Source organism: Staurois parvus, unplaced genomic scaffold, assembly GCF_062004578.1.
Source record: "Staurois parvus isolate SC_StPar_1 unplaced genomic scaffold, SC_StPar_1.0 ptg003060l, whole genome shotgun sequence".
Classification (NCBI taxonomy): domain Eukaryota; kingdom Metazoa; phylum Chordata; class Amphibia; order Anura; family Ranidae; genus Staurois; species Staurois parvus.
Window position 1 is genome coordinate 24,520 of NW_028320856.1, and position 13,851 is coordinate 38,370.

Consider the following 13,851-nt stretch of genomic DNA (forward strand, 5'->3'; position numbering starts at 1 on the left):
TACTCACCTCTGTAGTGGCACCAGGAGCACCGTACCCCCATCCTCACCTCTGTAGTGGCACCGGGAGCACCGTACCCCCATCCTCACCTCTGTAGTGGCACCGGGAGCACCGTACCCCCATCCTCACCTCTGTAGTGGCACCGGGAGCACCGTACCCCCATACTCACCTCTGTAGTGTCACCGGGAGCACCGTACCCCCATCCTCACCTCTGTAGTGGCACCGGGAGCACCGTACCCCCATCCTCACCTCTGTAGTGGCACCGGGAGCACCGTACCCTCATCCTCACCTCTGTAGTGGCACCGGGAGCACCGTACCCTCATCCTCACCTCTGTAGTGGCACCGGGAGCACCGTACCCCCATACTCACCTCTGTAGTGGCACCGGGAGCACCGTACCCTCATACTCACCTCTGTAGTGGCACCGGGAGCACCGTACCCCCATACTCACCTCTGTAGTGGCACCGGGAGCACCGTACCCCCATACTCACCTCTGTAGTGGCACCGGGAGCACCGTACCCCCATACTCACCTCTGTAGTGGCACCGGGAGCACCGTACCCCCATACTCACCTCTGTAGTGGCACCGGGAGCACCGTACCCTCATACTCACCTCTGTAGTGGCACCGGGAGCACCGTACCCCCATACTCACCTCTGTAGTGGCACCGGGAGCACCGTACCCCCATACTCACCTCTGTAGTGGCACCGGGAGCACCGTACCCTCATACTCACCTCTGTAGTGGCACCGGGAGCACCGTACCCTCATACTCACCTCTGTAGTGGCACCGGGAGCACCGTACCCCCATACTCACCTCTGTAGTGGCACCGGGAGCACCGTACCCCCATCCTCACCTCTGTAGTGGCACCTGGAGCACCGTACCCCCATACTCACCTCTGTAGTGGCACCGGGAGCACCGTACCCCCATACTCACCTCTGTAGTGGCACCGGGAGCACCGTACCCCCATCCTCACCTCTGTAGTGGCACCGGGAGCACCGTACCCCCATCCTCACCTCTGTAGTGGCACCGGGAGCACCGTACCCCCATCCTCACCTCTGTAGTGGCACCGGGAGCACCGTACCCCCATCCTCACCTCTGTAGTGGCACCGGGAGCACCGTACCCCCATACTCACCTCTGTAGTGGCACCGGGAGCACCGTACCCCCATCCTCACCTCTGTAGTGGCACCGGGAGCACCGTAACCCCATCCTCACCTCTGTAGTGGCACCGGGAGCACCGTACCCCCATACTCACCTCTGTAGTGGCACCGGGAGCACCGTACCCCCATACTCACCTCTGTAGTGGCACCGGGAGCACCGTACCCCCATACTCACCTCTGTAGTGGCACCGGGAGCACCGTACCCCCATACTCACCTCTGTAGTGGCACCGGGAGCACCGTACCCCCATACTCACCTCTGTAGTGGCACCGGGAGCACCGTACCCCCATACTCACCTCTGTAGTGGCACCGGGAGCACCGTACCCCCATACTCACCTCTGTAGTGGCACCGGGAGCACCGTACCCCCATCCTCACCTCTGTAGTGGCACCGGGAGCACCGTACCCCCATACTCTCTGTAGTGGCACCGGGAGCACCGTACCCCCATACTCTCTGTAGTGGCACCGGGAGCACCGTACCCCCATACTCTCTGTAGTGGCACCGGGAGCACCGTACCCCCATACTCTCTGTAGTGGCACCGGGAGCACCGTACCCCCATACTCTCTGTAGTGGCACCGGGAGCACCGTACCCCCATACTCTCTGTAGTGGCACCGGGAGCACCGTACCCCCATACTCTCTGTAGTGGCACCGGGAGCACCGTACCCCCATACTCTCTGTAGTGGCACCGGGAGCACCGTACCCCCATACTCTCTGTAGTGGCACCGGGAGCACCGTACCCCCATACTCTCTGTAGTGGCACCGGGAGCACCGTACCCCCATACTCTCTGTAGTGGCACCGGGAGCACAGGTCGGCCCTAACTGTAGAGCTTCAGTAACACTTTTATTAGATGATTAAATTGTTTTACATCTTCATACAACCCTAGAGGGGGAGGGGAGGGGCAGATCCCAGGCGGGTCCCTGTTGAGGACCATGGGGTTCATTGATGGTCTTGTATGGTCTGCAGTGTCAGGAATAAACCTCTATACTGCCTACATGCTGCATCCTCTGAGCTGCTCCTCCAGGAATCTTCTGGCCAGCTTGGCCTCATGATGTGATTGTATTGCAGATTATCGAAGGAAGATAAATCCTTTCTGTGGGAGAAACGTCACTATTGTTACCAGAACCGGAACAGCCTTCCCAAGATCCTGGCCAGCGCCCCCAAATGGGACGTGTCGTATCTGGCCGATATCTATGCCCTGCTGCACTCCTGGCCGCCCCTCACCCCAGTCTGTGCGCTGGAACTGCTAGACTCCAGGTGAGTCAAATCTGCAACACGGGCTGCTGCGCAGTACGGCGCCCCCTTCTGTACTGGATGTTGTGTCTGTGGGCAGTCTTGTCTCCCGATATGGACAGTGCCGCCCCCCTGTGTGCCGCCCCCCCGTGTGCCGCCCCCTGTGTGTGCCGCCCCCTGTGTGTGCCGCCCCCCTGTGTGTGCCGCCCTCCTGTGTGTGCCGCCCCCCGTGTGTGCCGCCGCCCCCCGTGTGTGCCGCCCCCCCCCGTGTGTGCCGCCCCCCCCGTGTGTGCCGCCCCCCCCGTGTGTGCCGCCCCCTGTGTCTCTGTGCCGCCCCCCTGTGTGCCGCCCCCTATGTACAGCCGTAGTCATGCGGTTCTTTGACACCCGGCTTTATCTGTACTGTTTGCTGGTTCTAGGTTCACAGATCAGGAAGTGCGCTCCGCAGCGGTGAAATGGGTTCAGGACGCCATGAGTGACGATGAGTTGGTAGATCTGTTGCCACAGTTTGTGCAGGTGGGATAATATACCGAATATATATATATATATATACACCCAGGGAGGAGCCTACAATAACTGCTATGGGAAGGTGGAGAGTTAGGAAGGATCAGCAGGAATGAACAATTTCTTTAGGTCTCTTATTTTTGGCTTTGAGTTGCACCCCTGTATGCAGCCCAATTTGTGGGCGTTCTATGGAGATGCTCCAGCACAGCCCAGTGGCTACTGATTGCTTTGCTGAGGTCAACCATTCACATCCCATCCTTTCCCGCCTTCATTCTCATTCGTGCTACCAATTTCGCTCTCCTCCCCCTTCCCGCTGCCAATCTTGCTCTCCTCCCACTTCCCGCTGCCAATTTCGCTCTCCTCCCCCTTCCCGCTGCCAATCTCGCTCTCCTCCCACTTCCCGCTGCCAGTCTCGCTCTCCTCCCACTTCCCGCTGCCAATCTCACTCTCCTCCCCCTTCCCGCTGCCAAATTCGCTCTCCTCCCCCTTCCCGCTGCCAATCTCGCTCTCCTCCCCCTTCCCGCTGCCAATCTCGCTCTCCTCCCCCTTCCCGCTGCCAATCTCGCTCTCCTCCCCCTTCCCGCTGCCAGTCTCGCTCTCCTCCCCCTTCCCGCTGCCAATCTCGCTCTCCTCCCACTTCCCGCTGCCAATCTCGCTCTCCTCCCACTTCCCGCTGCCAGTCTCGCTTTCCTCCCACTTCCCGCTGCCAGTCTCGCTCTCCTCCCACTTCCCGCTGCCAGTCTCGCTCTCCTCCCACTTCCCGCTGCCAGTCTCGCTCTCCTCCCACTTCCCGCTGCCAGTCTCGCTCTCCTCCCACTTCCCGCTGCCAGTCTCGCTCTCCTCCCACTTCCCGCTGCCAGTCTCGCTCTCCTCCCACTTCCCGCTGCCAGTCTCGCTCTCCTCCCACTTCCCGCTGCCAGTCTCGCTCTCCTCCCACTTCCCGCTGCCAAATTCACTCTCCTCCCCCTTCCCGCTGCCAGTCTCGCTCTCCTCCCACTTCCCGCTGCCAAATTCGCTCTCCTCCCCCTTCCCGCTGCCAATTTCGCTCTCCTCCCCCTTCCCGCTGCCAATCTCGCTCTCCTCCCACTTCCCGCTGCCAGTCTCGCTCTCCTCCCACTTCCCGCTGCCAATCTCACTCTCCTCCCCCTTCCCGCTGCCAAATTCGCTCTCCTCCCCCTTCCCGCTGCCAATCTCGCTCTCCTCCCCCTTCCCGCTGCCAATCTCGCTCTCCTCCCCCTTCCCGCTGCCAGTCTCGCTCTCCTCCCCCTTCCCGCTGCCAGTCTCGCTCTCCTCCCACTTCCCGCTGCCAAATTCGCTCTCCTCCCCCTTCCCGCTGCCAAATTCGCTCTCCTCCCCCTTCCCGCTGCCAAATTTGCTCTCCTCCCCCTTCCCGCTGCCAATCTCGCTCTCCTCCCCCTTCCCGCTGCCAATCTCGCTCTCCTCCCCCTTCCCGCTGCCAATCTCGCTCTCCTCCCCCTTCCCGCTGCCAATCAGGAAGGAATGTTTTCCCCTGCAGGAGGAGATTGGATCGTGCTTTGCTGGGTTTTTTTGCCTTCCTCTGGATCAACTGTGAATGTAGGATTATAACTTTTTTTCTTTTTTTTTGGTTGAATTGGATGGAGTTTTTTGTCCTTTTTTTCAGCCAGACTAACTATGTAACTATGGAACAATGTAACGATGTCCCCTGGAGGAATGGGTGAATCTATGAATATTGAGGTCTCCTCACACTGGAATATGTGGGTTCCCCTATGGTCCCCCACATTTATTTGATTGGCCTTCCAAACACATAGATCCCCACAATAGGTAGTGCCAGCAGTACTTTCTCAGATTGCACCGCACCAGTCCGTATGGCACTGTGGTACCGTGCAGTTTGATGGCCATGTTTGCAAGATGTGTTTGGGGTGCCATTCACAATCAATGGCACCCATGTGCGGTGTGGGAAACGTTCATGGAATACACTTTTCCCGCACCTCGTTTGTTGTGTACAGGCCCTTCTAGTAGGACGACTTTAACATTTCCAGCTTTCCCGGGTTCTATATTGTCCTCTTCTGTCTGTAGGCCTTAAAACACGAGATTTACCTGGACAACGCGCTGGTGCGCTTCCTGCTGTCGCGCTCTTTGGGGAACGTCCGGGTGGCACACTATTTGTACTGGTAAGTGTTCCTGTCTGTGGCCTCCGCTGAACGAAGTCTATTATATTATTTATAGATTAGAGCAATTCATAACCATTTCATCTCCCGGCACAGAGAATGTTCCATCCTTAGCCGCCTAAAAATAAACCGTGTGACGGGTCAGAGAGCGGGAGAAGTGCCTCTTGAGGGACCGGGGTGGGGGAGGGGGGTTGGTAGAAACATTAACCCTTCAGATGTTTGCTTGTGGAATAACAGATTTTCAGGGCATAACTTAGGAGACGTGGACTTGTGTGGGCTGCAAGCTGGCCAGTGGTGGTGCGTGCTCGGCCTTGGAAGACTCACTCGGGGAGTAGGCTGGAAGCTGGCCAGTGGTGGTGCGTGCTCGGCCTTGGAAGACTCACTCGGGGAGTAGACTGGAAGCTGGCCAGTGGTGGTGCGTGCTCAGCCTTGGAAGACTCACTCGGGGAGTAGGCTGGAAGCTGGCCAGTGGTGCTCAGCCTTGGAAGACTCACTCGGGGAGTAGGCTGGAAGCTGGCCAGTGGTGCTCAGCCTTGGAAGACTCACTCAGAGAGTAGGCTGGAAGCTGGCCAGTGGTGGTGCGTGCTCGGCCTTGGCAGACTCACTCGGGGAGTAGGCTGGAAGCTGGCCAGTGGTGCTCGGCCTTGGAAGACTCACTCAGGGAGTAGGCTGGAAGCTGGCCAGTGGTGCTCGGCCTTGGAAGACTCACTCAGGGAGTAGGCTGGAAGCTGGCCAGTGGTGCTCCGCCTTGGAAGACTCACTCGGGGCGTAGGCTGGAAGCTGGCCAGTGGTGGTGCGTGCTCAGCCTTGGAAGACTCACTCGGGGAGCAGGCTGGAAGCTGGCCAGTGGTGGTGCGTGCTCGGCCTTGGCAGACTCACTCGGGGAGTAGGCTGGAAGCTGGCCAGTGGTGCTCTGTCTTAGAAGACTCACTCGGGGAGTAGGCTGGAAGCTGGCCAGTGGTGCTCCGTCTTGGAAGACTCACTCGGGGAGTAGGCTGGAAGCTGGCCAGTGGTGGTGCGTGCTCGGCCTTGGAAGACTCACTCGGGGAGTAGGCTGGAAGCTGGCCAGTGGTGGTGCGTGCTCGGCCTTGGAAGACTCACTCGGGGAGTAGGCTGGAAGCTGGCCAGTGGTGGTGCGTGCTCGGCCTTGGAAGACTCACTCGGGGAGTAGGCTGGAAGCTGGCCAGTGGTGCTCAGTCTTGGAAGACTCACTCGGGGAGTAGGCTGGAAGCTGGCCAGTGGTGCTCGGCCTTTGAAGACTCACTCGGGGAGTAGGCTGGAAGCTGGCCAGTGGTGGTGCGTGCTCGGCCTTGGAAGACTCACTCGGGGAGTAGGCTGGAAGCTGGCCAGTGGTGGTGCGTGCTCGGCCTTGGAAGACTCACTCGGGGAGTAGGCTGGAAGCTGGCCAGTGGTGCTCGGCCTTGGAAGTCTCACTCAGGGAGTAGGCTGGAAGCTGGCCAGTGGTGCTCGGCCTTGGAAGACTCACTCGGGGAGTAGGCTGGAAGCTGGCCAGTGGTGCTCGGCCTTGGAAGACTCACTCGGGGAGTAGGCTGGAAGCTGGCCAGTGGTGCTCCGTCTTGGAAGACTCACTCGGGGAGTAGGCTGGCCAGTTATTCGGAGTTGCCTCAGTTACTGAGGTCACCATGTGCCGTTTAATGACGGTCTCCAGGGAAAACGTACCCCAGATATCCAGCTTCGGGGTGAGTGTTGAGGACAGGCAAGGCATTCGATCTGACAGCCCTGAGGAAGGGAGAACATTTCCCCGAAACGCGTTGGATTCTCTTGTAAATAGATTTGGACTTCACCAGAAGTGTCCTGAACTTCTGTCCTGGGAGCTCCTCACCCCAGAGATGGAGGTAACCAAGTCAGGGTAGGTGAGCAGCATTTCATGACAAATACATGAGTCCCTGTACACTAAACCAATCCGACACAAAAACTGAACACAATGTACCAAATGTACACCATAAATATGTGCATTCCACCATGAATACTGCTGCCAGACTCCTCCACCCTACTGACCATTCTGTATCTGCCACCCCCCTCTGCCAATCCCTCCACTAGCCTCCATTCAGTGTCCTCCACCCCCCTCTGCCAATCCCTCCACTAGCCTCCATTCAGTGTCCTCCACCCCCTTCTGCCAATCCCTCCACTGATCTCCATTCAGTGTCCTCCACCCCCTTCTGCCAATCCCTCCACTGGCCTCCATTCAGTGTCCTCCACCCCTCTCTGCCAATCTCTCCACTGGCCTCCATTCAGTGTCCTCCACCCCTCCCTGCCAATCCCTCCACTGATCTCCATTCAGTGTCCTCCTCCCCTCTCTGCCAATCCCTCCACTGGCCTCCATTCAGTGTCCTCCACCCCTCTCTGCCAATCCCTCCACTGGCTTCCAATTGCCCAACGGATCAAATTCAAAACACTAACAACATATAAAACCATTTATAACTCCGCCCCAAATTACATCACCGATCTTGTCTCCAAATATCTCCGCTCCTCCCACGACCTCCTGCTCTCTATCTCCCTTGTCTCCTCCTCCCATGCTCGTCTCCAGGACTTCTCCAGAGCTTCTCCCATCCTCTGGAACTCTCTACCCCAATCTATCAGACTATCGCCTACTCTGCTCACTTTTAGGCGATCTCTGAAAACTAATCTCTTCAGGGAAGCCTATCCTGCCCTCAGCCAATAATGGAATCTTCTACTCCTCCTACTAGTCCATCCCCCACAGTTACTACCTTTTGTACCACCAGCCCCTCCCTCTCAGATTGTAAGCTCCCAGGATCAGCCCCTCCCTCCTAAATTGTAAGCTCCCAGGATCAGGCCCTCCTTCATAGATTGTAAGCTCCCAGGATCAGGCCTCCCTCATAGATTGTAAGCTCCCAGGATCAGCCCCTCCCTCTTAGATTGTAAACTCCCAGCATCAGCCCCTCCCTCCTAAATTGTAAGCTCCCAGGATCAGCCCCTCCCTCTTAGATTGTAAGCTCCCAGGATCAGGCCTCCCTCTTAGATTGTAAGCTCCCAGGATCAGCCCCTCCCTCTTAGATTGTAAGCTCCCAGGATCAGCCCCTCCCTCTTAGATTGTAAGCTCCCAGGATCAGCCCCTCCCTCTTAGATTGTAAGCTCCCAGGATCAGCCCCTCCCTCTTAGATTGTAAGCTCCCAGGATCAGCCCCTCCCTCTTAGATTGTAAGCTCCCAGGATCAGGCCCCTCCCTCTTAGATTGTAAGCTCCCAGGATCAGCCCCTCCCTCTTAGATTGTAAGCTCCCAGGATCAGGCCCCTCCCTCCTAGATTGTAAGCTCCCAGGATCAGCCCCTCCCTCCTAGATTGTAAGCTCCCAGGATCAGCCCCTCCCTCCTAGATTGTAAGCTCCCAGGATCAGGCCCTCCCTCCTAGATTGTAAGCTCCCAGGATCAGGCCCTCCTATCCCTCTTGTATTGTTGCTGTATTGTCTCCCTGTATATTGTAGCGCTGAGGACACTGTTGGCGCCATAAATCCTGTATAATAATAATAATAAAATGTGCATAAAATGCATCCAGAGTGCTGAAAGTCGGCATACACAATATAAACTCACAAAAAGTCCAAAATCCAACGTGAAAGTGCTGCGTGCTGAAAAAATCCTCCAACAAAGTTCTCTGGTGTCCTCAAGTGCTCGCCACAACAGACAGGTCAGCCTCTTACCAGACACATCGATCTCCAATCGAGATGAAACGAGCGGTCGGTGCCCAGATTCCACACTGACCATATCAAGGGAGATGGGTGGACGGCTGCGGGCTCACCCGGACGAACCCCTCCCATCAAACCCCTCCCATCGAACCCCTCACATCGAACCCCTCCCATCGAACCCCTCACATCGAACCCCTCACATCGAACCCCTCTCCATACAATGTACAGAAGGATGAAACCAGAAGAGACGTCATAGTGCAGCCCGATGATATAAACTCCAGAATGTTCAGTAAAAGATCGAACTTCCATAGATCCGGTGCACAGAGGCGGAGCAACAATTCATGTTCATGCCTTTCTGTACAGTGGAAGGGGCTGATCTGTCATCAGACCGTTCCTCCTGCCCACCTACAGTGACCTTGCTTACATCTAGATTTGGGGGGGGGGGGGGGTGTAGCACCCAGGACAAACGTTTGACACTTATGAAGGTCGGGTTCAAATCTTTTTTTTAATTTTCCAACAAGAGAAGGCAACGCGTTTCAGGGGAAATGCTCCTTCAGGCGGCCAGTTGGACGGCCAGAGCTTGCACACCCGGGAGGAGGAGCGGGTGAAGGTGGATTCCTCTGCAGCAATGGCAGCGTGCCGCTGGAGGGCTTAGTTTTCGGTTAAGTCCTTGTGAATGCGATGCAGACTTGCACATGATGACATTACGGGGGGGGGGGGGGGGTAATATCACGCCGCTTTACCAGAAGTGCCTAGGTACAGGAGGTGCATTACTGTTTCAGGAGGAATTGCAGGCGATGCTACGTTGTTTCCTGGTAACGTTTGGGTTCGGTCACTATCTTTAGATATTGTATAAGACAGCAGATCGTCACTGTCTAGGTCCAGCTCCATGCGAAGGCCCATAGTCGGTCGGGTCAGTCACTTTCTAGGTCAAGCTCCATGCGAAGGCCCATAGTCAGTCGGGTCAGTCACTTTCTAGGTCCAGCTCCATGCGAAGGCCCATAGTCGGTCGGGTCAGTCACTTTCTAGGTCCAGCTCCATGCGAAGGCCCATAGTCGGTCGGGTCAGTCACTTTCTAGGTCCAGCTCCATGCGAAGGCCCATAGTCGGTCGGGTCAGTCACTTTCTAGGTCCAGCTCCATGCGAAGGCCCATAGTCGGTCGGGTCAGTCACTTTCTAGGTCCAGCTCCATGCGAAGGCCCATAGTCGGTCGGGTCAATCACTTTCTAGGTCCAGCTCCATGCGAAGGCCCATAGTCGGTCGGGTCAGTCACTTTCTAGGTCCAGCTCCATGCGAAGGCCCATAGTTGGCCGGGTCAGTCACTTTCTAGGTCAAGCTCCATGCGAAGGCCCATAGTCAGTCGGGTCAGTCACTTTCTAGGTCCAGCTCCATGCGAAGGCCCATAGTCGGTCGGGTCAGTCACTTTCTAGGTCCAGCTCCATGCGAAGGCCCATAGTCGGTCGGGTCAGTCACTTTCTAGGTCCAGCTCCATGCGAAGGCCCATAGTCGGTCGGGTCAGTCACTTTCTAGGTCCAGCTCCATGCGAAGGCCCATAGTCGGTCGGGTCAGTCACTTTCTAGGTCCAGCTCCATGCGAAGGCCCATAGTCGGTCGGGTCAGTCACTTTCTAGGTCCAGCTCCATGCGAAGGCCCATAGTCGGTCGGGTCAATCACTTTCTAGGTCCAGCTCCATGCGAAGGCCCATAGTCGGTCGGGTCAGTCACTTTCTAGGTCCAGCTCCATGCGAAGGCCCATAGTTGGCCGGGTCAGTCACTTTCTAGGTCAAGCTCCATGCGAAGGCCCATAGTCAGTCGGGTCAGTCACTTTCTAGGTCCAGCTCCATGCGAAGGCCCATAGTTGGTCGGGTCAGTCACTTTCTAGGTCCAGCTCCATGCGAAGGCCCATAGTCAGTCGGGTCAGTCACTTTCTAGGTCCAGCTCCATGCGAAGGCCCATAGTTGGTCGGGTCAGTCACTTTCTAGGTCCAGCTCCATGCGAAGGCCCATAGTTGGTCGGGTCAGTCACTTTCTAGGTCCAGCTCCATGCGAAGGCCCATAGTCAATGGGGTCAGTCACTTTCTAGGTCCAGCTCCATGCGAAGGCCCATAGTCGGTGGGGTCAGTAACTGTGTCTTTGTGATTTAGGCTTTTGAAGGATTCTCTGAACGATCCGCACTTCGGGAGCCGCTATGAGCAGATTCTCGGCGCTCTTCTCTCCATCATTGGGAAAGGACTGAGGCAGGAACTGGAGAAGCAGACCAGACTCACCCAACTGCTGGGCGTCGTGGCTGAGAAGGTCCGGCAGGCGAGCGGTTCTGCCAGACAGGTAAGACTTTTGGGAGGAGCTTCTGCTGGTTGCAGCACAGAGATGTTGGTTCCATTCTTCCTGTTCCTGATGTCCTCCTCACCCGGAACGTTTCCCCGTCCTGACAATCTGGATCCGTCTGCTGCAGTTTTGTATGCAGAGAATGCCGGCAGAATGTGGCCCCCAGTAGGGCCCGGGTCTGGCCCCATCAATATCGCACCATTGCTTACCTTTGTACATTTTACACATTGATGTATGTCCATCGATCTGTGGTAGTCCTGCTTCACCCCGGTGCGACTTTAGGTTCCATGTACCGTGTCCAAACTGGTCCTGAAGTAGCATCTCATGTATGTCTGTGAGACCGTCTGAAGGCGGATTCCACTCACACTGTCCATACAGAAGTCAGCGGATACAAAGACTGTCCCCAGACTGTCCCCAGACTGCCCCCAGACTGCCCCCAGACTGCCCCCAGACTGCCCCCACGACTGCCCCCACGACTGCCCCCACGACTGCCCCCACGACTGCCCCCACGACTGCCCCCACGACTGCCCCCACGACTGTCCCCAGACTGCCCCACGACTGCCCCCAGACTGCCCCCAGATGTCCTAAAATTGTCCCACGACTGTCCCCAGATGTCCTAAAATTGTCCCACGACTGTCCCCAGATGTCCTAAAATTGTCCCACGACTGCCCCCAGATGTCCTAAAATTGTCCCACGACTGCCCCCACGACTGCCCCCAAGACTGCCCCAAGATGTCCTAAAATTGTCCCACGACTGCCCCACGACTACCCCAAGATGTCCTAAAATTGTCCCACTACTGCCCCCACGACTGTCCCAAGATGTCCCAGCTGACTTTTAAAAAACATCCCCTTGCCTGTCCCCCGATCCTGCTGTGTCCTCCCTGCAGCCCGTTCCACCAATCGTCTGGTGTTCCAGGTGCTGACATCTTCAGTGTGGGCACATGGCTGGGACAGCTTACGGCTTCACATCCGGGGCCCACTGAGCATGTGCAAGAAGTGCTGAGCATGTGCAAGAAGTGCTGAGCATGTGCAAGAAGTGCTGAGCATGTGCAAGAAGTGCTGAGCTTTGTGAATGGCCCCGTAGCCTCCTGGGACCTGTCATGTGTCCCACTACGGGGAGGGAGGATAAAAGGACAACGTCCACATCCAATCGCCTAGGCGATCGCAGCGGAAGAGGGAGCGGGAATGTCAAATTCGGGTACCCTCCCCCCAAAGGAGCCAATCCTTAATGGGGAGCGGGGGACCGGTCTTTGAAGCAGAACTTCCCCTTTTTGGTGGAGCTCCGCTTTCATTGGTGTGATTTGATGTCATTCCCGCACGACTTTCTTCACTTTCCATGCGACATCCGAGGTCCAAATCACAGCGATCTGCAGCTCCACCCATCACAGTACTTCAGGTGAATGTCAGAGTTGTGTGCGGAGCTGAATGTTTGCGGAGTCCCTGAATTCCCTCCTCCTGACCCAGAAGCAGCTGACCTCCCGTGTGGAGCCGAGATTCGGGATTCATGTATGATGGTGTGCGGTGTATTCCGTGTGGAGCAGAGATTCGGGATTCACGTATGATGGTGTGTTCCGTGTGGAGCAGAGATTCAGGATTCACGTATGATGGGGTGTTCCGTGTGGAGCAAAGATTTGGGATTCACGTATGATGGGGTGTTCCGTGTGGAGCAGAGATTCGGGATTCACGTATGATGGGGTGTTCCGTGTGGAGCAGAGATTCGGGATTCATGTATGATGGGGTGTTCCGTGTGGAGCAGAGATTCGGGATTCATGTATGAAAGTGTGCGGTGTATTCCGTGTGGAGTAGAGATTCGGGATTCATGTATGATGGTGTGTTCCGTGTGGAGCAAAGATTCGGGATTCACGTATGATGGGGTGTTCTGTGTGGAGCAGAGATTCGGGATTCACGTATGATGGGGTGTTCCGTGTGGAGCAGAGATTCGGGATTCACGTATGATGGGGTGTTCCGTGTGGAGCAGAGATTCGGGATTCTCGTATGATGGTGAGTTCAGTGTGGAGCAGAGATTCGGGATTCACGTATGATGGTGTGTTCCGTGTGGAGCAGAGATTCGGGATTCACGTATGATGGGGTGTTCCGTGTGGAGCAGAGATTCGGGATTCACGTATGATGGGGTGTTCCGTGTGGAGCAGAGATTCGGGATTCACGTATGATGGGGTGTTCCGTGTGGAGCAGAGATTCGGGATTCATGTATGAAAGTGTGCGGTGTATTCCGTGTGGAGTAGAGATTCGGGATTCATGTATGATGGTGTGTTCCGTGTGGAGCAAAGATTCGGGATTCACGTATGATGGGGTGTTCTGTGTGGAGCAGAGATTCGGGATTCACGTATGATGGGGTGTTCCGTGTGGAGCAGAGATTCGGGATTCACGTATGATGGGGTGTTCCGTGTGGAGCAGAGATTCGGGTTTCTCGTATGATGGTGAGTTCCGTGTGGAGCAGAGATTCGGGATTCACGTATGATGGTGTGTTCCGTGTGGAGCAGAGATTCGGGATTCACGTATGATGGGGTGTTCCGTGTGGAGCAGAGATTCGGGATTCACGTATGATGGGGTGTTCCGTGTGGCGCAGAGATTCGGGATTCACGTATGATGGGGTGTTCCGTGTGGAGCAGAGATTCGGGATTCATGTATGATGGGGTGTTCCGTGTGGAGCAGAGATTCGGGATTCACGTATGATGGTGTGTTCCGTGTGGAGCAGAGATTCGGGATTCACGTATGATGGGGTGTTCCGTGTGGCGCAGAGATTCGGGATTCATGTATGATGGGGTGTTCCGCGTGGAGCAGAGATTCGGGATTCATGTATGATGGGGTGTTCCGT

General features: G+C 56.5%; 1 protein-coding gene across 1 annotated transcript in view; it reads left to right on the top strand.

Moving 5' to 3' along the window:
• The window catches only part of LOC149428653 (phosphatidylinositol 4-phosphate 3-kinase C2 domain-containing subunit alpha-like), a 51,677-nt gene that overhangs the window by 22,759 nt on the left and 15,067 nt on the right, over positions 1-13,851 (top strand). The window contains exons 11-14 of the mRNA XM_089667153.1: positions 2,218-2,406; positions 2,802-2,898; positions 4,945-5,039; positions 10,836-11,016. Of these exons, the coding sequence (XP_089523279.1) occupies positions 2,218-2,406; positions 2,802-2,898; positions 4,945-5,039; positions 10,836-11,016 (562 nt within the window). The remainder of the gene's footprint in view (positions 1-2,217; positions 2,407-2,801; positions 2,899-4,944; positions 5,040-10,835; positions 11,017-13,851) is intronic.